The following is a 27,415-nucleotide window of genomic DNA, read 5'->3' on the forward strand; positions in this document are numbered from 1 at the left end:
TTTATACAGATGGACAAAGTGGGGTGGAGGTGTATGGTGTGATATGTATGAGGTAGGAGGTATGTATGAGGTAGGAGGTGAGAATATAGAGTTATTAGATCATATAGAGTGAAACATGAATCAAAAGATGTTGGTTGTTAACAGAACAAAAGAGAGAAAGAGAACCCATGTAAGGTTCTTTCCTGCCTCTGCAACAAATGGTGACTATTAGCACATGTAGCATGGATACCTCTGGTGTTAGCAGGCCTTCAGGAACTTTGGTGATGGTCTTCTAGGTCCTGCCTACTGTCCCTAAATGGAAGTGTCCAGGTCCCTAGTTTGTGGCAGCAGTAGTGTCAAACCTGTAAGTACCTTGGTCTGGATTTCCAGTCCTCTGCTGGTGTCCCAAGATGGAAGCTGTCACAACTGAAGATGGTGGTGTCTGTGGAGGTAGGCATAACACAAAATGGTGGTGGAGGTGTCCCAAGATGGAAACAACCACTTTCAGAGATAGGGCTGAAAAGGTGGGCTGTAGGATGCCTTTGGGTGGCCTGTTTGGAGATGGCTTACGGTGCTACAAGGGGCAGCTGCCTCCACACCCTATTAGTTGTCCAGTGGTAGAGGATACTATGTGGGGAGGGCTATGGTAATGGCTGCAGTGTCCGAAGATGGAGGAAGGCTCACTTTGGGGAGCTTCAGTGTTGTCCTCTGCTCCACATGGTGATGGGTCCTGGGCCTGGGATCTAGCTCCTATGTGCAGGTTGGTGGGCAGGGGCTTTCGGCACTGGCCTCAGGTTGGTAGGTCAGCTTGGGCCAGGGCTGGGCCTGCCTGGGCCTGGGGCTTCTAGTGTGGGTTGCCTGTTGGGGGGGCATGCATTCTGTTTTTTGGGTTTTTTTTTTTTTTGGATTTGTGTTTTGGTCCTGGGTATTGAATTCAATGCTTAAAGACTGAGCCACATCCCCAACCATTTTATGCATTTTATTTAGAGATAGGGTCTCAATGTGTTGCTTAGACCCTTGCTAAGTTACTGAGGCTGGCTTTGAACTAGTGGTCCTCCTGCCTCAGCCTCCCAAGCCTTTGGGATTACAGGCATGTGCCATCATGCCTAGCTTAGTAGTGTGTTTTGATACCTTACTTATTATTTTTTATTTATCTATTATAGATTTTTCTTCCTAGTTACTATTTAGGCATATAAATTATGTCTTTTGCTTATAAGGAACTATCTTGAAATTATAGTTACTTAGGATGGTCATAAAAATAAGAACAGAAACAAAAAACAAGAGAAAATATACTAGTAACAAAACTTTACAATTGTACTCTATTTCTCCTCATATTTTGAATTTTTTAAAAAAATTTTTAGTTGTAGATGAACACAGTACCTTTATTTTGTTTACTTGATTTTTTTTAATGTGGTGCTAGGGATTGAACCCAGTGCCTCACACATACGAGGCAAGTGCTCTACACATTTTGAATTTTTTATATTTCATTTTACACCTTTCTATATTACATCTTTTAATACATTAATATAAGTACTATTATTTTTAATTGTTTGGTTTTTAGTCTTCATACTAAAGATATGAATGTTTTGTACAGAATTCTTACAATAGGATAGCATTTTGAATATTTACATCATTACTTTCTTACCAGGAAATTTTATGCCTTTTCAAGTTTTCTTTATAGTGAATAATATCTTTCTCAATTTGAAGAATTTCTTATACCATTTCTTGCACAATAGGTCTGTTGAAGGTATTTTCTCTCGACTTTTATCTGAATGTCTATCTCTTTTTCATTTTTAAAGGATAACTTTGCTGGGTACAGTACTCTTGCTTGACAATTTCTTTCCTTCAGCACTGAAAAAATCTCCTTCCATTTCTTCCTGGCCCATAAGGTTTCTGCTGAGAAGTTTGCTGTCAAGAACATTGGAACACCTTTGTGTATTATTTGTTTCTTTTTTCTTCCAGCCTTGGGAATCTTCTCTTCATCTTTGACCTTTGAGAACTTGTTTTAAAATGTCCTGGGTTAGACTCCATTGAGTTAAACCTGACTGGTGACTTTTGACCTTCCTGTACTGAATATTTGTATCCTTCTCTAGGTTTGGGAAGTGTTCTCTTCTTATTTCTTTGAATAATCTTTCTACTGCTTTAGAATTCTCAAATCCTTCTCAAACCTTAATAATCCAAATATGTGCCCTTTTAATATTATCCCAACCTTCCCACATGCTTTCTCTATTTCTCTTCATTCTCTTTTTTTTCTCCTCCCACTCTATATTTTCAAATAGGCTGTCTTCTAGCTTGCTAATTCTTTCATGTTTTCTCTATCCTGCTCTTGATGCTTTTTATCATCTTCTTAATTTGCTGAGTATATATTTTAGCTCAAGATTTTTTGTTAGTTTTGAAAATTTCTTCCATCTTTTTGTTGTTTCTCTATTAGATTATGGAAATATTTCTCTATGTTTTCTTCAAACTCACTGATTTCCCTTAAAACAAATATCTGGAATGTTTTATCTGGGAGTTCTCCTACACTGTTTACTATATGTTCCTCTTCTGGTACCTTCTTTTCAGTAACATTTGAGGTTATGATTTCCTGATATCTCTTGAAGCTTATTGTTGTCTGACATCATCTGGGCATCATCCGTTTTCCTTATCTGGCTTTATTTATTCCTCTGTTTCCCAAAATTCCAATCAGGCTGCCTGTTTTCTCTGAGCCTTTAGTCATTTTTACTATTTCAGTACTGAATGGTAGCCAGGTTCAGATTTGCTAAGAGTTTGCTGTTGGTGTGCTGTTACATACCAACATCCAAGGATGTTTCCCCAAGAGGGAAATCCAAGCCGAGATTTTTCACATATACATGGTATCTTTTTCAGGAAGAAGCAGGAGAGTTCCTACAAAAAGTAGTCTATATCCACAAGCCTCTCCCTGGGTTCAGTGTAGGCTCCCATGCCTCCTCTAAGTTTTTAGCCTGTGGTCTCTCACAATGAAATTCTGCTCTAGACAAGGTCTCTGTGATTGAACCTGCCCCAGGCTCCTGTGCCACACCTAGAGTCACCAATGTCACAAAGCCATGTCATATCTTGAGCCCACAGACCATGAAAACCAATGCAACTCTGGGGTGGGACCAAGGCCCACACACCCTGTGCTGTCTATTGCTCCTGGTCCAAGACGACTGCAACCAGCCACAGTTGATGCTATCTGGACTAGAAGTCTGATAGACTATGGTCATATGTCTTCCCCTGGCACAGAAACTATTTTGTTGTTTGGCAAGCCTTGGGGTGGGCTCTGTTAGGATCTGTCCCCTGTTCAATTTCAGTAGCACATCATTAAGTTTCCAACAAAGTCTTGTTCTTAACTACTCTGTGGGCTTTTATCACACTTTGTTGCTTAAAATTGGAGTAGTGTTGGTGAAAGGCAGTCCCTTGACTCCTGAGGCTGAAACTAAACTGGTTTGCACCTGAGACTCCCATCTGAATGGACCTGAACAGTCTGGGGAGTATGTCAAAGCCCATACCACAGGTAGTGGTGATGATGCAGACTGAAACTTGGGTCCATCCCATTAGGGCATAGGTCTCTTCCTGGTGTCCCAGCTGCTAGCACCAATCTAGTTATAGCTGTGCTGCTAGAGGGTGAGGGATGGGTGACCTTTGGCCATCAAGGCTGATCATAAGCTAGGATATACCTAAGTCTCACATTTCTACAGTCGTGGGAGCAGGGAAAATGGGCCCTGAGCCCACTCCAGTGGTAGAACTAGTACAGATTGAAAATGAAATCTGTCACACTTGCACAAAGATCTCCACTGGATGCAGGTTGCTCTAGAGCTTCATGTGTGACATCTGGACTGTGTACAGGGTCTCTAGTTTCTGCTGAGTGCTAGGCCTCCCCATGGCACTGAACTCCGAGACAAATCTTTGTGCTAGCTTTCTTGTCCTGACCCCCTGGCAGGTGGTGTCTTGCTCCCAGCTCTATTGCTCAAGGTTGAAGAATAAGTGGAGATTGCAGTCCACCACCTGACCTAACATAGCTCCAATACCTTGGGTTCCAGGTATTAGCCTGAGGTAAGGATTGTGGGGCTTTGCCCAGAACTGGGATTCAATACAGCAGGCCTAATACTGTGTCTCAGATCAAGTGTCTGGATTTAATTCTCTCTGCCTCCTGCAAGTGGGAGAAGAATGTCTGACTTCATGCTGGAAGACTTGGAGATGGGGAAGGAGTGAAGCAGGCTACTCAACTTCTGCCTCCTCACTGTGTCTTTTTGTTTCATTACACAAAGCAAGCACTATGCCTTCTCACCTGATTTCCTTAGATCTTGTGGAGGTGCTTTTGTGCATGTGCTACTGTTCAACTTGGCTTGTTTATTGAGAACTGATCACTGAAGGATCTTACCTTCTATAGTCAGTTTTGCTCTAGATTAATAGTTACTTATTTTAACATTTTCCATTCTTTTACTTCTAACCTATGTCCTTATATATAAAGTGTATTTATTAGAATCACATAGATTGTTTTGAAAAATCTAACTTTATAATCTTAATAGATTGGTTTTGAAAAAAATCTAACTTTATAATCTTAGTTTCGATGGAAAATTTATGAAAAATAGAATTTTGTTTATTATTTATGAAATGTTATATTGTATTTTTTTTTCAGTTTAATTTTATATCCCGTTCCCTTTTTTGTTCCTCTCTTGGCCCTGTGGTAATCAAATTCAGTATTCATTTGCCATTTTATGCCTATATATATAACTGTTAGTTATATATTCCTTACTATTTGTTCTTATTCTATGGATTATTTTATTTGTCCTATTACCAATCTCCTGATATTGCTGGAACTTTTGGACACTTGAACTCCATTTATATTCCCTCTACATAGTGTTGCTTGTATTTTTGTTTTCTTTATTTCAAATAATGAAAGACATCAATATTAATGGTTTGTGTATTCAATATTTATTTGTAGCATTCATCGGTCTTAGTCTACTTTCTGTTAATGTAACAAAATTCCACAGACTGGGTTATTTATAAACAATAGAAGTTTATTTGGCTCATAGGTCTGGAGATTGCGAAGTCCAAGAGCATAGAATCAGAATCCAGTAAGAACCCTTTTGCTGAGTCATGCATGGTAGGAGTCAAAAAAACACACAGGAGACAGGAAATCAGGCTGAATTTATTCTTTTACCAGGAGGCCACTCCTGCAAAATTGAACCCATCCCCACAATAACAGATTTAATTCATTCATGAGGGTGGAAGCTCATAACCTAAAAACCTCTTAAAGTTTTAACTCTCAATACTATCATGGTAGCAATTGAATTTCAACATGATTTTTGGAGGGGCCATCAAACCATATATACCTCCTGGTATTCTTTATTTCTTTTTACATTTTTATTTGAGATGATTTTTCCCCTCTGCTTTAACAGATTTCTTTCACTTTTCTTCTAGGGCAGGCCTTCAGTTTTCTTTTGTATGAAAGCATGCTTATGGATCCTTTTCTGTTTCTATAATTCTGTATAGAATTAGAGGTTGGAAGAGTTTTTCCTATCAGAATTAAAAGATGTCATTCCATTATTTCCAGCTTTTATTGTATTGTTTGGTTGCAATCCATTCTATACTTTTTTGTTACCACTTTGGAGTAATTGGAGTAAAGTTATTTTCTTTCTTTTTTTTTTTTCCCTGAGTACTTTAAGGTTTTCTCCTTTCTCAATTTTCAGGAGTTTTGTGCTGTGGTCTTGTTTTTTGATGTAATGTTTGTTTGCTCCTGCTTATTGCTGACTTTTCATTTTCAATAGACTGTTTTTTTGAATATTGTAAAGTTCACCAAAAAGTTGAGTGGAAGGTACAGAAATTTCCCTTGTACTCTCTGGCCCCATTCTTTATGCTTTCGTCATATCAACATCCTCCATCAGAGTGAAATATTTATTATAATTGATGAGCTTATATTGATGCATTATTACCCAAAGTCCACAGTTTACATTAGTATTCACTCTTGGAATTGCATTTTCTATGGGTTTAGACAAATGCATGATGACATGTAGCCACTACTATAGTATCATAAAAATTTTAAAGATTCTCTGAACCCCACCTGTTCATCTCTGTCTTTCTTAGTCTCTCTCCCCTCCCCCACCCTCTCTCTTTGCTGAGCCCTGGAAACTACTGATTGTTTTATTGTTAGCATAGTTTTGCCTTTTCCAAAATATCATGTAGTTGAAATAATGCAATATGTAGTCTTTTAGATTAGCTTCTGCCACTTAATAATGTACATTTAAATTTACTCCAGGAATTTTAATGGTTTGATGGCTCATTTCATTTTTACCACTAAATGATATTCCTTTGGCTAGATGTACCAGTTTTTTTTTTTTTTAATTTATTCGCCTTTTCAGAGTTTTCTCAGTTATGCATAAAGCTCCTATAAATTTCCATGTGCAATTTATTATTATTATTTTTTTTTTGCCATGCTGGGGATTGAACCAGGGCCTCATGCATATTATGTAAGCTCTATACAACTGGGCCTTATCTACCCACATGTAAAGATTCTGGTGTGAACATAAATATTCAACTGCTTTGAGTACATTCAAAGAGGGTGATTACTGAATCATACAAAAAATACATTTGGTTCATTAAGAAACTGCCAACCTGTCTTCCAATGGTTGTATATTTTAAATTTCCAATGCATGAAAGTTATTGTTGGTGCGTATCCTTGCTAGCTTTGATATTATCTGTATTATAAGTTTTGGCCTCGTGAGCACCTTTTACTTTGGGTTGATGTCTTACAACTCTAAATACGCTTAACCACTAACTTTCAAATAAATTTCATGTCTTGACTCTTGTTATTCTAGGATTCAAATTATAAGGACAATGCGGGGCTGGGATTGTGGCTCAGTGGCAGAGTGCTTGCCTCACATGTATGATGTACTGGGTTCGATGCTCAGTACCACATAAAAAAATAAGTAAATAAAATAAAGGTATTATGTTCATCTACAACTAAAAAATATTTTAAAAATTATAAGGATATTATACCTGTGATTGTAAGCCCTATATACATTGTTTCTTTTAGAAGCATGTTTTCTCACTTTTCCCTTTTTGCTTGTGTTTGGATATTTTAAATTAATTAAGCTACTCAATAAACTATTCATCTTTCTTGCTGTGTCTAATCTGCAGTTCAATCATCTATTAAGATCTTAATTTTAAGTATCATATTTTTCACTTCAGGAATGTTTGATTGGATATTAATGTAGATTCTAATTCTCTGCTAATTTGTACATTTTTCTTCAACTTTGTTTCTTTCCCTCTGTTTTATTTATCATATTAATCTGAGTTATTTTAAAATTCTTTTGGATAACTGGATAACTACAGTGGGTTTTTTTTGTTGTTGTTGTTGTTTTACTTCTTTGTGACTGTGGTTATTTGGTCAAATAGACCTTTCCTTGACATGGCTAGAATTTTTTGAATAATCAATTAGTACTTTTCATCTGTACAATTGTTAAGGTACCATATGATACTTTCATATAATAGAAATAATTTAATCTTTTCTAGATTAGAGTGGATGATCTTTATCTAATTTGGAACTGTTCTCTGTTACACTCCACATGGAAATTCTGCTCTGGTATTTGGATGTTTGAGGTTTAATGATATAAAATATAATTCTATGCACTTTTAGAAAATGGCAACTGTCTTGAGGGGGGAAATTCCAAATTTCTTTCTCAAATCTTGCATGACCACTAATGACTCCAGTCTTGGATGGATGACAAAATTTTGCCCTCCATCCCAGCCCCTATTTCTTCTGTGATTGTCCTCTTCTTGGATGATATCAGCTTCTCAACCTCTAGTTTTTCTGAAAATCAACAACTATCACCAGGGAAAACCATCTGTAGGTATTTTTGTCACCGTTGATAGTTTCTTCAATTTTCAGGACTTAGAAACCTCTAGTCCCTTTTTTTCTATAGTTCTCAGATGCCTTTAAAAATATTTTCATTTTTTTTTCAATTTTGTTCTCAGCAAGAATATTGAGTTGCTCTGAATGACTCTGCATTATATTCTATTAGCTTTGTTAGGTGATGAGTGAGTGGATGCATTTAGTTCTGAATATTCATATTTTCTTTTGTAGTTTCTTTTCTTTGATCAAGAAGTTATTTAGAAGTCTGTTTTAAATTATTCATTTATTGGGAGGAATTGGAAGAGTAACTGTCTCAATGTTACTATGGTGTGGATAGGAAATATTACCTCTATCACGTTATTCTTTAGGTATATACCAAATGTTCAGTTGCACTGTCTTCTTTAGAAAGAGTTGATGCAAGTTTGAAAATGATAATGTGTCCTCAATTGTTAGATATAAAGTGTGTGTGTGTGTGTGTGTGTGTCTGTTTGTGTGCATGCATGCCTGTGTGAATTAAATAAAACATTTTATATGGAGTAGTTGGATTCTGTTTCTTTTTATCTTTATTTTCATCTACTTAGTCTATCAATTGTTGAAAGATTCAAACATACTTGTTTAGAATGGTATATTTTAATTTTATCAGTAATTTGGGACTAAACTACGACATATATCCATGTTAAATATTGTCAAATGCTTCTGGTGATTGAGTAATGACTCCCTCTATGCACAATAATTTTTCTTATACTATGTTTTGTAAAAAAAAATATTGTGACACCAGCAATTTTTGAGGTTATTTTATTTGGTGATTTTTTTCCACTTCAAAATTAAATATTTTTATACTTCTAATTTGCATGTGTTTTTTACAGCAGATAGTGAGGGGAAAATTCAATGCAACAATTGTTTCTTTAAGCAAGTTTAATACATTTGTTTACCTTAATTTGATAATGATGTATCTTTTTTTATTTTCTGCTTTTATCTTAGCAGATTTATTTCTCTACATTAAGCCTGTATTTTTGCATGTATTGCAATGATTGAGTTTTTAAAAATTTCTTTAAATTCATATTCCTTTGCTAGTAGTTCATTATAGTCCCAAGTATTAGCAGTTACAGATTTTTAAAACTCATTTTCTTCAATGAATATAGTTTCATATTAGCTATTTCTATCCTGAGTCCTAATAATAATACAAGTTTTTGAATCTGTTCATTTCTTATCTAATTTTATGATATTGCATTGACTACATTAGCTCCATCATTTTGCAAATCTCACATACCTCCAAACAGACATTTTTATTACAATCACGATTAATTTATTATGAATGTTTACTAAGATTTTCATGTGGGATTTCTTATATAAACTCCTTGTTTTTATGTTCTACTACTTTCTGTAGAACTTCTTTTACTAGTCCTTCAGTGAGGGTCTTTTTAAGGTCAACACATATTGTAACAGATGAATTTAAATTTTTACCTATAAATTATTGTATTTACTTATGCATTATGTATTATAACATATACAACACATAATATGTGTTACACATATAATGTATATAGTGTACAAGTACATTATAACTAATATTTTAACAGTTTTAATCACATGCCAGTAAATATTTATATTCTAAAAAAATGAGTTAATCATACCAGTATTTTAATATGAAGTATTATGAAGAAGAGTTTTCTGTGTAATTTACAAAATAATGCATTTGGGTTGTGTTGGCTCACTGAGTGTGGGTTTCAAGCTCTTCATCATTATGTTAAGATATCTTTATTTCCATAACCTATTTCTCTAGATTTTTTATCCATGACCTCTCTCACAGTGGACCATTTCTTTATTTGGTTTGTAATTTTGTTTGTGAGCTAATCTTCAGTGGAATTTTTTTCCTTTTGGGAATTTCACACTTGCTGATATGATCAAGTGTCTCATCACCGTCGTATTTCATTTAACATTACTGGACTAACATGGATTTACATAGCATAGGGCTAATTTTTACATTATACTTGTTATGGTTTGGATCCAGAAGGGCACCCACTACCTCCCCACAAAAATCCAACCCTCATGTATTAGATAATGCAGCAAAATTCAGAAGTGAAATGACTAGATTCTGAAGGCTATGTCTTAGTGGATTAATCCATCAGATGGATTAATAATTTGAATGAACTGCTTGTATAGTAATTGCAGCAAGATAGGGCATTGTGAGATGAAGAAGGTCACTGGGGGTGTGGCCTTGGGGACTATGCCGGTTCCTGGCCTTTTTTGTACTCTCTCTGCCTCCCCCTGCCATGAGCTGAACAGATTTCCTCCACTATGCACTTCTGCAATGACATTTTAACTCATATTAGATCCAGAACAATGAAGTTGATCAACCATAGTCTGAGGCCTCTTAAACCATGAGTCAAAATAAACTTTTTGTCCTCTAAGTTGTTCAGGCATTTTGGTCACATAGTGATAAAAAACTAATATAATATTCATGACTTAGCATGATACTTTATACTTTACTTTTATGCTCACGGTAGTTTGAGGTTTTGATTTCTTAATGGAATGTATTGTATCATAACTAGAAGGTTTGTTGTTGTTGCTGTTATTGTTCCAAACTACTTTGCTGCTTTCCTCTATTGGCAAATTTTAAAGTTACTTTAATGGATGTTTAAAGGTTATGAACAACACTGATTCCAGGCTTTCTGGTTTGTGCATGGCTCTCAATTCCTACCCAACAGTATCTGTAACTGCAGACAATTTGAAACAACACCCCTCTCTAATAAAACCTGAATCTTAATGATACCCAGGCTGTAGCAACTTCAACTTATGATCTTATCTCTCTAGGTTTAGAAAATTCCTACTTGTACTTGGGAATTTTTTCTTCACATTTCACTGTACATTCAAAACTTCTTAATGACGGGGGACTCAGTCTACCATGGTATTGAAACTCAAACAACATGTTAATGTCTATATAATGTTTTACCACATTTGGTCAAAGAAATGTATTATATAGTTTATATTTTATTATACTCTTTTTTTGAAAGAAGTCATTTTTTCTCAGTACTTATAAAAACTGCACTGTTAAGAATATCGTAGATTACTTCAGTATTTAAGAAAATCTGGAATACTATATTTTAAAATTACATTTAAAACTATACTTATTAAACAATTTGTATAATTGTACTTTTATATTCATAGATCATTATCTTGTCTTTTACTTAATCAGGTAGATAATTACCCAACTGGTAAGACTAATTATTATTTTAAAAATATGTTCAAGTGAATGTAATCATGCAAATAGATGTCATATTATCTAGATACCACCATTATATCATTCCAAAAATTTTCTTTGTAAGTGGGTGAAGTACAGTTTTATTCTTCAAAATTACATTGTAGGCATGAGTTGAATCACAGTTTTTTAATCTTTGTTTCATGGAATATGCAATTCCTTTAGCACATTCACTATACAGATATAGTGTTAATGCAGAGAAAGACTGCATGGCTTGCACATTTAGAGAACCTAAGCTACCACTCCATGAGAAATATTGACTCTTATCATCGCCTTTCCCTTCTCCAAGCTCAGTCCTTTGTTCAGAAGCTCCCTCCCACCTCTCACCTTCTTTTGCCTTTCCTTGTTTAACTTTTATCCAGTGTTTCCCTCTCTAAAACCTTTTATTCTTTGAATTTTCTATAATCTCTTTTCTACTATTACATGTCTTTTTATCCTAATGATCACATTTGAAAAAGTACATCTGTGTGGCTCACATTCCTAAAGTTATGCTTACCACTTTTGTACTTGCCTGCTTATTATATATCACAGTTATTATTATTCCATCAAGTTGCAAATGATTATAGAATTGATGGGCAAATAAAAACTTACCTCAAAGGCTAGGGTAATAGAGTAAATAACTTACCTTTAACACTACCAGGATTTTTTTTTTTTTCCTTTTTGGTACTAGGGATTGAATCCAGGGACATTTAACCACTGAGCCATACCCCGAGCCATTTTTTTTTTTTTTTTTGTATTGTATTTAGTGACAGGGTCTTGCTGAGTTGCTTAGGGCCTCTCTAAATTTCTGAGTCTGGCTTTGAACTAGTGATCCATCTGCCTCAGCCTCCAAAGCTGCTAGCATCACCACGCTTATCCTACTAGGATTTTGTACCAAGAGAGCCAGGATTCTGAACTCAGGTAGTGTCACTAGTAGTTAAAAACAAGAGTTAGGGGCTGGGGCTGTAGCTCAGTGGCAGAGCACTATCCTGGCATGTGTGAGGCACTGGGTTCGATCCTTAGCACCACATAAAAATAAATAAAATAAAGGCATTCCATCCACCTACAACAAAAACAGATTTTAAAAAAGTTAAGTAAGCCAGAATACTTACTTTTAATTTCTGTTTATTGTAATTATTAATACATATTAACTGTATAAGTTAATGGCCTTCCTGTGGCATTTGTATACATGCATATATTATGTTTTGATCATGTCCACCCTCTTTTTTCTTACCCTCTCCTACCTTTCCCCTCTGTCTCCCTCACTCCTCCTTCTCCCTCCCAGTCCATAATAGTCCCGCTTCCACTTCCAGATCATTTAATTGATTTTTTTTTTTAGTTCCCACATGAGAGAAAACATGTGATACTTGTCTTTCTGTGTCTGGCTTATTATTTTGCTTAACATTATGTCTCCCATCCAATTCATTTTCATGCAAATGATAGGGTTTCATTCTTCTTTATGGCTAATAATAGTGTGTATACACACACACACATATATATATAATTTTATATATATATATATATATATATATATATATATATATATATATATATATACCATGTTTTCTTTATCCAATCGTCTGTTGATGAACACCTAGGTTGATTCCATACCTAGGCTAATGTGAATAGTGCCACAATAAACATGGATATGAAGGTTTCTTTCTTGTATACTGATTTTATTTCTTCTGCTATGTGCCCAGGAGTGGTGGTGGAGCACAGGGCAGCTCATTTTTAATTTATTGAGGATCCTCCATGCTTTTTTGCATAGTGGATGTACAAATTTGAATTCATGTCAGTGGTGTGTAATAGTTCTTTTCCCTCCATAATCTCTCCAGTATTTGTTATTATTATTATTTTTTTATAATGGTCATTCTGACTGTGATGAGAATAGATGTGTGGAGTTTTGATTTGCATTTCCCTGATGGCTGGAGATCTTGAGTATTTCTGTATATATTATGTACATTTAATCAGATTTGAACTCTGATTTCCCCATTGGTTCAATATTGTAAAATACATCCTGTAGGGTTTCAGGAGCCTGACCATCTTGATGGTGTGTATCATGCCATGTCCTGGGATAGTATTATTTGTTTTGGGATGAGAGATTCTTTTGACTTCTGGTACATGACTTGATTCAATTTAGACGAGAAATTAGAAAATTGTTTTTGTTTGCTTTACATTTCAAGAATTCTTTATATTAGGAGCTCTTTGAAATGGGTCTGTATTACATCTATCTTTAATAACAGCTGTGTTAAATCCTTTCCCCTTCTAACCCCTATCCCTTATTATAATAAGAAACATGTGGGTTCTTGAAAGGACTTTAAAAGCATGGGCTTTTAAACAGGATAATGCAAGTCATTTGAATTAGTTATGGTTACAATTTTCTCCATAAATTTCAAGGCAAAGAAAAACTCCTTGATCTACCAAATATAAGAATAATGAAATTCGAATTTATCAATCTTATTGAGGATTCCAAGTTTTACACTTAATTAAAAGAATAACAGGAGAAGGTCACTTTTGGTATTTAGACCATTTCCTGATCTGTAATTAGTAGAACCTGTATTTATTAATCAAATCTCATAGACAAGATTATGTTTGTGCATCTTTAATTTTTATTATAAACACTTACATGAATTTAAAAAATGGCAAAAGAAAAAGAACTCTGTCCATAATCTTACCATATGATGTAATATTTTTGAGAGAGAGAGAGAGAGAGAAAGCCTTTTTTAAATATTTATTTTCTAGTTTTCGGCAGACACAACATCCTTGCTTGTATGTGGTGCTGAGGATCGAACCCGGGCCGCACGCATGCCAGGCGAGCGCGCTACCACTTGAGCCACATCCCCAGCCCCGTATGATGTAATTTCTATTAGCACATTGACATATACTTAGTTGATTTGTTATCCTATGCATATGTGGCAGTAAGGTTTTTAAATACATAGTTGTAGGCATCCATCAATGCAAATATGTAATCATCATAATCATCACTTTTTGAATATTTTATATTATTGTGTATACATTTATTTTTTTTTAATTTTAATTAGTTATACATGACAGGAGATTGCATTTATGCACTTTGATCAATCATAATTCCTCATTTTTCTGAGTATACATGTTGTAAGATCACATCAGTCAGCAGTCATATATATATATATATATATATATATATATATATATATATATATCAATAATGTCTGTTTCATTCTACTATCCTTCCTATCTGCACATTCCCCTCCCCTCCTTCACTTCCCTCTACCTAGTACAAAATATGCCTTGATATTATACACAAGAATATTTACCATCCTTTTTTGTTTTTACCATAGTCTTTGGTTTCTTATAAACTGGTGGTTATAGGTTTCTATAAGCTAGGGTCCCTAGAGAGGTCATTCTTCATTCTTTCTCTTCCTGTATATTACAGCACTGATGCAAGGAAGATAACAATAGTGGTGTACTTGTCACATTTGTCTTTCTCTGTGCTTCAAATTCTCTCCTACCCTTGCATATGAACTCTTTAAAGCTGAAGCACTTCAGCTTACCAATTTTATAGCTGTAAATTGATTGATTTTGATGTTTTACCATATTTTCTATAGACATTGGCCACCTTTCCCACTTTCTTGAGTTGATTTTGATCATATCAATTTCTTGTTCACTTATTCAGTCCACCCAATACTCACCAATCTTTGGCATAACTCTAGATGATCATTACCCGTACCTTTTTGTCCTCTCATTATGATACCTAGGCATGTCTCCTATGATACCTAGGAATATCTCTGAAACGTAAATCCCTAAATTCTGCTCTCTGGCCACAATCATCTGTAATTTTTTGTAATATGTTTGCTCTTTTTCTTCATTGATGATTCTATTCTATTACTGTATTTTGTTCTCGAAATTATTAGGCATCCTCTGCCATACCTCTTTACTTATCTCCTACAGGGACATGTTCTGTCCCTTCTTCACTCTCAAATTTACTGTCAACTCATGGCTTTTGATTCTTCCTTCACATCTGATCTACAAAACATCAACCCATATTGAATTTCATTAATATTCTTTTCTGTTTTAGCCACTAGGCCTACTAGTGCTATTCCAGACAGGTGCTTTCTATCCTCAGCTGAAGAAACATTTTTTTTTTCTGACTCATAAAGTCTTCCCAGAGAGCTTAATCAGCTCTCTTGGATTATCTCTCAGTGGCTATCTACACCTTTTGGTTCTTTTCCAGAAAATACTATGTGACTCCCATACACCTTTGGCTGATATGTCAGGTGTTTCCTCCTTTTTCACCTAGACCTGCAAGAACATCAGGAAGTAAATTTTCTTAAGTTAAAACATATCTAGTGAAAGTTCCACAGCAAGTATCATAAGCAACTGTGAAACTGTAATCATTCTGATTAATGTCAGAAGGGAAAAAAAGTCAGTGCTCTCTATATATTTAAATATTATATTCGAAATTCTAGTCAATGTGTTAAGAATAGAAATATATGGAGAATATATGAATTGTAAATAAGTAGTAATACTATTTTTATGTGGGGTAAAATTATATTTTAAGATATACAGGAGCCCAGTGTAGTTGCTTATGCCTGTAATCCCAGCAGCTCAGGAAGCTGAGGCAGGAGGATGGCAAGTTTTAACCAGCCTCAACAACTTTGCAAGGAACTAAGCAAGTTAGCAAGCCCCTGTCTCAAAATAAAGAAAATAAAAAGAGCTGGGGATGTGGCTCACTGTTGAAGTGCCCCTGAATTCAATCCCTGATATCAATAATAATAGTATGCAAGAGAAGAAATGTAAATCTTAAAACTTATTAAAGCACCTACATTTGATATGTACTGATCCGTGGAGCAAATGACATGATAAAAATACACACTGAGTTTTAAATATGAACATGTTGATAGGACAGTTTTAATTGTGATGAAAAGGGTGGCAAAATATGTGGGACTCCTGCAGGGAATTTTGTACCGAACAGTAATAAAAAGCATGCTAATTATAGTGAACTTCCTTTTAGTATTTTGTGAGGACATTTAATCTCAGATTTTTATTTTGTATTTTCAAACATCAAGAAAATGTAAATGTCCTTTTAGGAGAAGATAATTTTTTTATCTTTCCGCTCTGATAAAGTGAACCAAAAGGACTAACATCTTGCTGAAATTTTTATCTTAAGTAATACTTCATTATCATCATTCAACCAAGAGAACATATTTTTAAATAAAATAGTTTCAAAGGAAGTCTTTTAATTATTCAAATAGCAAAGCTATTTCTTATACATATTAATTAAAATACAATTTCAAAATTTCATTAATTCAAAATGTAAATGTCAGTTTAAGACTGACTTATATATAGTTTATTTTTTATATTTTTTTGAAATTAAAATCTTTATAAGAATTGAAAAATACTTAGCATAATCATTACTGTTTTGGTCAGTTTTAGCATTGCTGTGACCAAAATATTCAACAAGAACAACTTAGAGGAAGAGAAGATTATTTCAGCTCACAGTTTCAGAAATCTCAGTATCTCAGTCCATAGACTCCATTGCTCTGGGCCCAAGGTGAGGCAGCATATCATGGAAGAAGGGTCCAGTGGAGGAAAGCAGGTCATCTCATGATTGGGGAGTAGGGGGCAGAAAGCATAGAAAGGGAGAGAGAAAGAAGGATGGGGCCCATAAGATGCACCCTTCCTGGGAGAGACCCAGTGATCCTCCTCCTCCAGCCATGCAGTTACCACCCAGTCATTCAAACTAGTACAGACTGATGAAGTTACAGCTCTCACAATCCAATCACTGTACCTCTGAATATTCCTGCATTAACAGAAGTTTTCCCGGGATACCTCATAACCAAACCATAGCAATTACTTTTTATTTATATTTTCTATATTGTTACTGTTCATTTATGTTACATAACAAGGAAAAGTAATATTTATAAGATATATTGTTACAGTATATATTTTGAGAATTTGGTAAAAGGTAAAATAATTCATTTAAAATATGAAACTGAAAAGATATTTGGGGTTTATTGATTGATTTACACATATTTTCTTAAAATTGTATTTATAAAGGGTTGATTTTATAATTTCATATTGATATATTTAAGTAGAAACAACCATCATTTTTATTCCCTCTACTAATACTTAGTATGAGCGTTTTCAATGTAAATTAGACATATGATAATAAATGTTGATTTCTTTTAGGTATAGCTTACTTGAATGGAATGTGCAGTGAAAAGAGGAAGTGTATCATTGCTGAAGACAATGGCCTGAATCTTGCATTTACAATTGCTCATGAAATGGGTCACAAGTAAGTAAAAGTCATCCTAAATTATATATTTTAGCATATATGATTATAATATGTTATTGAATTAGAGGCATATATTTTGATATTTACTTGGAATTCATATAATATTTTAAGACTTAGGGATAGAAGGAAAGGTGGAGAAAAACTATATAAATTCAAAGAGTGGATTTTGAGTTATAACCTTCTTGACACTTTGAACAAAATCTTATTACATTATTAAAATTCTCAAGAAAATCATTACACTGCATGATTGATTTCACTACACATTTCCAAATAATGTAAGTATTGCAATAATGATGAAACTGCAAAACTACATATTTTTGGCACAAGTGCAAGTATTCCTAGCCTATAATAGTATCAGTGTTTTTTTTTTGTTTGTTTGTTTTTTTTTTACTACTAGGCACATACTAAAAGAATTAACTGGCAGGATTTAGGGATAATGGACTTAAAACAGAATTAAATTAGACACATGATCATATGTAATTAACATTAATAATACTTAGGTAGAGTTCTTTATATAGATTAGTTCATTAGTACCAAAACCAAGTGTTGCTGTCAGTTTTTATTTTACTAATATTAATAATAATAATGAGTAAAAATAGCAACACATAGGTAGTACTTCCACATTTCTGAGTTCTCACAATAATCTTGTTATTTAGTGTCATTAATGTACCCACTTTAAAGGAAAGAAAACAGAAGTATAAAGAAGCTCATTTCCTTCCCCAAATTATAAAAACGGTAATTTATTGGAGCAGGGATTTGAACTCAAGTCACAACTCAGGTCATACTTTTCTGAATTTCCACTTGAAGTTACTGCTATCCTTGAGCCTTAGATGCATCATCAATAAAATCACGAACAATACCCTGATTATGGGCTTACTTTGGGATTAACATGGCCTAAAAATAATGTGTATATTTTCAAGAAATATATTGCAGTAAAAATAACCTGTGATTGGAAATCAGACTTGATTTTGAATATAGGTTTTCCCAATTTCTAGTTTAATCAGTAATACAATAAAATTATTTTCACTGGACTCAGAAGTAGTGAAGCCCTAATCAGGAAGGTAATCTTTATGAAATCTTCTTTGGTCAGAGACCAATTTAGTTTGGCCTTTAGTGATTAAAAATTGAACTAATTGTTAACATTAAAAGATATATATATATATATATATAGATAGATAGATAGATAGATAGATAGATAGATAGATAGGTGTTTGACATTAAAATTTTGACTTACAGACTTGGCAGCTTTCAACCCACAGTCCCTTAATGAAAAACATTCCTTGGAGCTGAGTGAAGTCTGTACACTTCTCATGGGCCCATGTTTCCCAGCTCATCACAGGCTACACCATTCTTGTGTCACATATGCACCTTGCCTTGTTTTCATTATATTCCTGGACTCTGTAGGCAACTGAGTAAGATTGAGTTGGCAATGGAATTCGATTGGTAGAAGAAAACTTCAAAGAAATAGTTCATGGAGTTAAGATGTAGTTTCAGTGATACAGAATTTGCCTTGCAAGTGTGAGGCTCTGGATTCAGTCCCAAATCTCCAGTACTGTTTAAAAAAAATCAGGGAGTGCGGGTGGTGGGGAGAGAAAAAAGAAAGAAAAAACTCATATAGAAACTCATATAGAACATGACTTATTCAAGTAAAAAGGAGTGATTAAATGATACTCAGTTCCATAAGCAACCAAAATTTGATTATTTCAATGTATCCATAACCCAGTCTAAGAAATACGACATTATCCAAAATTCATTTTTACATGTTTTAACTGTCAAAAATTGTATATATTTGTTCAATACAGCATGCTATTTTTAAATATAAATGCATTGTGAAATTGGTAAATTGAGGTAGTTAACATATGTATTACCTCACATACTTCTTGCTTATTTCTGTTTTTGGTGAGGACACTTAAAATCTGTTCTCCTTACAATTTTCAAGTGATTAGTTTTTTTTTGTTGTTGTTGTTTTTTTATTTGTTTGTTTGTTTCTTTTTGGTGCTAGGGATTGAATTTAGGGGCACTTGAACACTGATTCACATCCCAAGCCCTATTTTGTCTATATTGTATTATTTAGAGACAGGATCTCACTGAGCTGCTTAGTGCCTCATTCTTTCCTGAGACTGGCTGTGAACTCGAGATCTTCCTATGTCAGCTTCCTGAGCCACCGGGATTACAGATATGCACTACCATGCCTGGCTTTTTTAAGTGTAAAATAACTTTATTTTTATCCCATGTATACTTTCAGTCTTTAGTTGACTAACCTGAATACAAGGAGTTAATTTACTTCAAAAAAAAAAAAAAAAAAGATAAGTAACCTAAAAATCATCATCCTTTAAGGAAAAATGCAATAACCTCACTTAATATTGCAACCCAGAAACAATAGGATCTGCATTCTTAATACAGTAAAATTCAAAGATATTTTCAGTTTAGAAAAATATGGGCATTATTCGAAGGAAAAATATTAAGAATAAAGTTTGGGGGCAAGAAATAAAATAATAGTTTTAAAAGCTGCAAATAAATTATAAATACAATTCTGAATAAATAAATGTGAATTTCTGAATAATAACTATTTACACCATTTATGCAGTAACAGCTTCATATACAAATGGTCCCATAAAAAGTTACTAAAACTTTTCTTTCACCAAGAAATACTTGTCTTCAAAGTCGACTAGTGTTCTCTTGATGCTAGGCAATGAGAGATGAGAGGTGTTGAGAATGATGTCATCTTTATAAAAATAAAAACAGGAGGAAATTTATCTGTATAAGTTGTGTCATTATCATTAGCATCATCCAGTGTAAGATATAAGGTATTATGTAAAAGAAATGAAGAAAAATGAAATTTAAAAATATTCATATATTCACAGCCCATCAAATGGAGAGTCTTCTCAGATATTAAATAATTATATCTACAGATCTCTCTCTCTCTCTCTCTCTCTCTCTCTCTCTCTCTCTCTCTCTCTCTCACACACACACACACACACACACAAGCAGAACACTTTTACTTAGAAGTATAATTGATTAAGGGTCATAGGTCTTATTTTGTCTTTTTTTTTTTGGATCACCTATTTTTTGGTGTCAAATTATATAAGTGAAAATATTTTTCTAAAAACTAACAACAAATTCTTACATATACTTTCACCCACAATTTTAAAATAGTAGAATGGTTCTCTTTTAACTTTTTAATTCAAGAATGTCTTCATAATCACAAACTATTTCTAAATTGATTTGAGTGTATATTTGTTGACTTGAACTGATTTCTAGAAATTCACAGAAAAACTCAACATACAGCAGAAAAGTCAATGAATCACTAAAATAAATCACTTTTATTACTATAAAAGATGACTCTTGAGAGGGAGAATTTTAATAATCAAAGAATAAAAATTCCTTCTCTTACTATTGCAAAGGAACCTAGTACAATGTCAGTTTCCTTTTTAAGTTGGGAAACTATGAACTTAAAAATATCTTATGTACAGTTACAAACAAAAGAACAGGATAGAATCTGCAATTAAAAAAAAAAGGGAACAAAGTGCCTTAAACTAATGTTTCTTGATTCTTTTCCAAAATTATTTTCTTTTTTATGCAATAATTTAGGGGTTATTAATTGTCTTATAACCAAAGTTTTAATCAAGAAAATGTTTTAGTTGGTAGAAATGAATTAATATCTATGCATATAATACAAACAATATCTTCATTAATTTATTATGATAAAGTATAAAAATTTATTTTTATGAATAAAAATATGGGAAATTATTTCTAAATTTGATAGTTTATTGAACATATTTTCACTATATGCTATTTATGAACAACAATTTGTTAAAATAAGACACTTTGCTTTCAGATCAGAATGCATTAATTGTGGTTAATTTACTGTTCTGAGGAGTATCCTCAAGACCACCCTTAGGCTAACAGGACTCACAAAACTAAGAAAACTGTTTTTCTCATGATTATAGTTTATTACCATGAAAGGATACAAATTAAAATCAGCAAGGATAAAACTCCCATAAAGCCAAGTCCAAGAGGCACCATGCCCAAACTCTCAGTCGTTCTCTCCCAGTGAAGCTGTGGGGACAGATGGTGCTTTATTCTCCCATGAGTGTGAAAACATGGCCAGAGTAACAACCAAAAGAGGTTAACCTGAGCTTTGGTATCCAGTATTTTTCCTGAAGTTCAGTCCTGTGGGCATGGCAGACTGCCTAAAGGCAAAACTTCAGTTTCCAACCCCTCCAGAGGTCAAACTGACTCTAGACCTCACCATAAATCACATTGTTAGCAGAAACTGTCATGGTCCAAGACCCCCAGCTAAACAAAGATATTCTTGTCAAAGATACCTTGGCAAGATATTCCAAGGGCTTAGAGGTTACCTCCCAGGAGCTAGGCAAGGACCAAACCTTTCTTTGGAATGTTCAGGTTGGGGACCACCCAACTTGCTGAGTTAACTCTTTACTACACAATTATATAATATTTTCAAAGTTTGAAAGATCTCCTATTTTATATTGGTTTGCCAAAGTCTATCTATAAAAACTCAACATTGTCTGTGATTAATGGGTATTTTGCTAAACTGAACACATATATCTAACCGAATTGCCCAAAACTTTGAGCTAAGTGTTCTTTCTTATTGTCACTTCAGAGCTGAGTAAATTAATTCATATTTCAGAAGTTCTTTTTGTGTTAAGCTTATTCTCTTTTGATTGAAAATATTGGAAAGATATTCCTAGTTCTAATTAACTTAATCTTGATTTTTAATATTTTGGCCTGCAAATATTTTTTCGTAGTTAAATTTCATACTTTCTTTTATTACTTCTGTAGGTTTTTACAATTATAATTATTTCCTCATTCTAATATTAGGAAAACACATTTTATATAGCTTTTTAAATATTTTTCCTTTTTTCCCTCTCTTTTTTCTTCTACCTCTCTTACACACATGTCATTTGAGATGTTAAGGCATCTAAAGTTTACTTTATTATATGTAGTAAAGTTCTTTGTATTAAATTTGTGGGTTTTTTAACTATTCAATAAATGAGCTTACTGCCTAAGTGTGGTCTGCGATGAGACAAGGAGCTATGATAGAATACTGCACTTAAATTCCTTCACTGAAAAAAAACTTGAAATGGAAAAAAAATTAAAAGCCTGCTAAACTAAACTATGTGCTTAGTGATGTAACTGATTAACATTCTATCACCAGCTACTTATCTGCAGACAAAGCAGTAATTTAAAAGTGTTCACCAAATAGGATCCAGTGTACAGGCAACACTTTGAGGAACTTTGTCATGTAACAGGTAGGGCAGACCCTTACTCTTTCTGTCAGTGTTTCACTGGGAAGTTGTATTTGAGTTGCAAAAGATGTAACCTTAGAATTTTAGTCTAACAGGTGGTCTATACATATTTCTCTCTGTCTACAAATGTATGAAGTGTTTTTAAATATTTTTCTGTGATGCAATTCATTGCAAGTAATAAAGCTTTTGTATGATATTTAATGGTGTATTAGATAATATTTCATATATATAGGAGGTAACAGGAACAGAGCAGTGATAGAAAGAAAGAACATACATACACACATACATCCCACATGATATTTCTTTAGGTCTACAAATTAATTCAGTTCTCTTTGTGAGTTCTAACCAAAGTAAAATAACTTCTTTATTATTGGGCATGGTTTTACTAAAATTTAGGCCCTAATTTAAAGTTTATAAAAATTCAATCCAAGGTTTAGGTATTGAAAAATATATAAATTGTCAAGGAAATAATAATTTTAAAAGTACTTATTAATAACATAATCCTGTGACCACTTTCTGGCCTTGTTAGATCTGGAGGTTTTTGCTCTGAAGAGCAAAACTTTGCAGTGCTATAGCACCTTAGGGCCAAAGACTTCTACTCCCACCTAAATAAGGAAGGCAATAATCTTAACTTTATTTTAGAGATAGTGATTGCCAAAGTTCACACAGCTAGTAAGTGCCTGAGCGGACATTGAATGCCAAGTTTGTCCAGATCCAAATCCTATTATATTAATTACAGTGTTGTGCCAGAAATGTGGATGAGTTCTAGCTAACTGAGCTCTACTCAACTAATTCTGGGCTAGCTCTGAATTATGTCTTCACCTTATCTCTTCAGCCTTACTTTGCTTTGTGATCCCTTTCATCCTCTATACCGTGACCTTTCTGCACAGCAGGCATACTAGAGATCTTACAGTGTTTCTAATGTACTGTATTTCCACTCTCTGCAGGACATAGACCCAGGTAGCTACTCCTACCTGAGATGCTCTTTCTCCCCATCATTGAATAATTTTCTCTTCCTTCTTACATTTTATGTATCAGATCAACAGCCATTTGCTAAAGGAAATATTCTGTGTGGATGAATTTCTCTATTAAACATCTTAGTGGCGCCACTTCCTTGGCCAATGTACACATTTGTTCATCTATCAGACATACACTTCACTTGGCTATAAGCTCAAGAGGTGATAAACCATGTTTTTGCTTATGATGGGATTTCTAATGGATTTGATAGTGCTTGGTATATATTAGTTATTCAACAAATATATATTAAATAACCAATGATTTTTAAAATATATATATTAATTGTCTTAGTAAATAAAATATTCTTATGCACAGAATGACAGTGAAACTTGATTAGAAAGTGGATGCTATATGCATATTGAAATTGTTTAACATATTTTATATTACTTGGGACTTTTAGTAAGCTATCAATTAAAGCTTTATAGTAATAATATTCTCTATTTTGAAATATATCCAAGTCCATGTGGGGGAAGATTTTATTTAAGTGCACATATACGAAAATCACTCCTCCTCTGCCCAAAAGTGTTTTCCCCTGAGGTCTTCTTATCACATTAAATCACACTCCATGATTCTAGCTGTCAATCAAAAAACAGAATTACATTTCAGCCTTCTGTGTTCCTCAGTCCACATTCAACCCATCAACTGTTAACTCTATCATCATAAATAACTCCACATCTGATTACTTCTCATTTAATTGTCCTCTTACCATGCTGGACTAAGCTATCATCACCTCTCATTGGATTATTACAGTAGTCTCTAAAGTGATGTGTATATATATATATATATATATATATATATATATATATATATATATATATTTTTAGCTCTTGCCTTCTACAGAGGCTGTTTCCAACTCAAAGTCAGGAAAATTGTTCTGAACCAAATCAAATTGCCTGACTTTTTTACTTAAGACCTTTCAATAGCTTCCTGTCTCACTTGATGAAATCCCGTCCCTCACAATGACCCTCTGGTTCCACCTGTTCAAACCTCCATCCCTTATAACTGGTCATTTCTATCTACTAACTAATCCTACAGATTTATTGCTCTTTGTTGTAACTCCAATACATGAAGCAAATACTCACTTACAGGCCTTTGCTTTTGCTCTTGTTTTTGCCTTGAAGTTGTTGAAGTCCATATGGCTGACGCTACTCTTCTTTAGTTTTCTTCCCAAGTATCATTTTTCAGTGAAGCTTTTCTTATATCTTAAAATTGAAATAAACACACACGACTTTGGTTTATTCCACTTTTTCCACTTTAATTTTCTCCATAATTTTTTTTCAAAATCCTACCTCAACTGCTATACATTTGTATGTAATAAATTTCTGTCTCCTTAGTACACTATCATATTCTCAGCATCTGAAATAGTGTTTGGCACATTGAATGTACTTAAAAATGTACTTAGTGTTCAATGTATTACCTCCTGTGCTCTCAGCAGATATAAATGAAATCTTCTGTTTGAGGAACTTATTTGTTATAATCTAAGTAGTAGTTAGGCATTTACTTTCACTTTAAAATTTTACGTTAGAATTTTGGATCAAATAGAAGTTGAGAAAATATTGAAATTTCCCATCTCCATTTTGCACACTCAAAAAAAAAATCCCTAAAAAGAGAGTAATCATTTTATTTATAGGCAAGCTAAAGAACCATAAGGTGAAATTTTTGTATGGTAAAGTTAGAAGAAATCTATTGAAATGGAAGAGAACAGGAATTTATCATTCAGAATGGGTTGAGTCTTGGTACTGGACAAAGATGCTGTGGGTTTATTGCACTCTGGTTGATGGGGGCTATGATTCAGAGCTCCTTGCCTGATGATATCTATCTCAAGTCAGCTGAAAATAAATGATTTCCTATACTCCATAGAGTGAAAAAGAAATAATCCTTGGAATCAACCAGAATCTAATGACATAGCTTTAAAGAATAAAGGCAAACATTAAAAAACTAAATGGAGAAATAGATATAACTACAATAATGGTGTAGTAGATAGTTAACTCACTCTCTGTAAATGATAGTCAAGTTAATAGAAAGATTTATATGAAAAAGATAAGATTTGAATAGTCAAAAGTATTTTTGTGGCAGATAACAGAACCTATAGTCAAGAAATGAGGAATACCCACTCTAATAAAACACACTGCATATTTACAAAGAATATTTTACAAGTCTATGCACGTTACAAAAAATTAATCAACAGATAAACTTTTCTAACTACAATGAAATCAAATTAAAAAAAATAAAAAGAAAACTAAAAATTACATTTAGAAATTCAAAAATCAACTTTTGAAAAACTCATAGATGAAAGAAAAATGTTCTCATAATGAAATAAAAACAAATATTCTATTTAACAATTTTGAGGCATGGGGAGAAAGCAGTGCATGGAAGAAAATGAGAAACTTTAAATACAAATAAAAATTTAACTATGAAATTAATGACCTAATATTTTAAATTAGGAAATTAGAAAAATGACAAAGAAATTGTAGGTAGAAATAATAAATATTATAAATTAATGAAATAGAAAAAAAAATTATTAAATCAACAATGAAACTCAAATTGTTTTTATGAAAATGTAAGTAAAACTCAAAGACTAATCAAAAAAAAGAAGTAATGGTTCAAAAGTAATAGGAAGGATGCATCACACAAATACAGAAATATCAATACTACTGAGAAAATATACTGAATATTTTCCTGTCAAAAATTAAAATTATGTGAAGATGAAATAAGAAAATATTATGACGGACCTAAAATTCTAAAACTATTTAAGGAAATTGAATCTGTATTTTAAATCTTTCCAAAGAAAATGCCAGCCCAGAGACATGAAAATATTCAAAGAAAAATAATGCTATTATTAATCTAATTTTTCTAAGAATAAAAAAACTCATTATTTGAGTCTAGTATTATGGTAATATGAAATGGAAGGAACAATTATGAGGAAGGAAAATTACAGTTCATTCTTCTCTAAGAATGATTCAGAATAATGAAGAAACAGTTTCAAAATAAAACAGCATTGTACAAATAAGCAAAGGTAATCCAAGGAGATAAAATCATCATTGCCAGGATAATAAAATTCAAGTATTATTTAAGACCTTAATTTCCCACATTAACAGATTAAAAGTAAGAACTAGAACTACCTCATTATAGAGAAAAACTATCCAATAAAATCATAATTTCTCAAGTATATATACAAGAAAAAATGGCAAACATCAGTCCTGATGGTGGAATACTTTACAAAATAAAGATAAATAAAAAAAAATAGCAGTGATCTCACTGTCCCTGATTCTGTATATACTGGGACACAAACAAGTATACAGTTGAGAATGGAAGAAATAGAACTGTTTTAATTCACAAATGATTTAATTACCTACAGAAAAACTTAATACAATATAAAGGTAAAATATGGTAATAATTGGTGAGTTTAGTAAATTATTGGATATAAGATAGATGTCCAAAATCAAAAGTCAACAGCAAAAATACAAAATATCACTTTGTAAGGAGAATAACATTTGCTTTAACAGTACATAATACAGAGTACTTGGAAATAAATTCAACAAAAGATAGAAAGTGTATGCCTTTATTAAAAGTAACAAAATTGGGCTGGGATTGTGGCTCAGTAGTAGAGTGCTCACCTAGCATGTGTGAGGCACTGGGTTCAATTCTCAGCACCACATATAAATAAATAAAATAAAGGTCCATTGACAACTAAAAAAAGATTTTAAATTTAAGTAACTTAAGTTTATATTAGTGACAATATACTATATTTATGGAGAGATATAATATGAAGATTTCAC

At 33.2% G+C, this 27,415-nt stretch overlaps 1 protein-coding gene across 1 annotated transcript in view; it reads left to right on the plus strand.

Moving 5' to 3' along the window:
* Positions 1 to 27,415, plus strand: part of Adamts19 (ADAM metallopeptidase with thrombospondin type 1 motif 19) — a 265,915-nt gene that overhangs the window by 110,057 nt on the left and 128,443 nt on the right. Inside the window, exon 8 of the mRNA XM_046460436.2 lies at positions 17,241 to 17,346. Coding sequence (XP_046316392.1) covers positions 17,241 to 17,346 — 106 coding nt within the window. The remainder of the gene's footprint in view (positions 1 to 17,240; positions 17,347 to 27,415) is intronic.

Source organism: Marmota monax, unplaced genomic scaffold (assembly GCF_021218885.2).
Source record: "Marmota monax isolate L192 unplaced genomic scaffold, Marmota_monax_Labrador192_F-V1.1 WCK01_AAM20220418_F8-fsc00006, whole genome shotgun sequence".
NCBI classification, from domain to species: Eukaryota; Metazoa; Chordata; class Mammalia; order Rodentia; family Sciuridae; genus Marmota; species Marmota monax.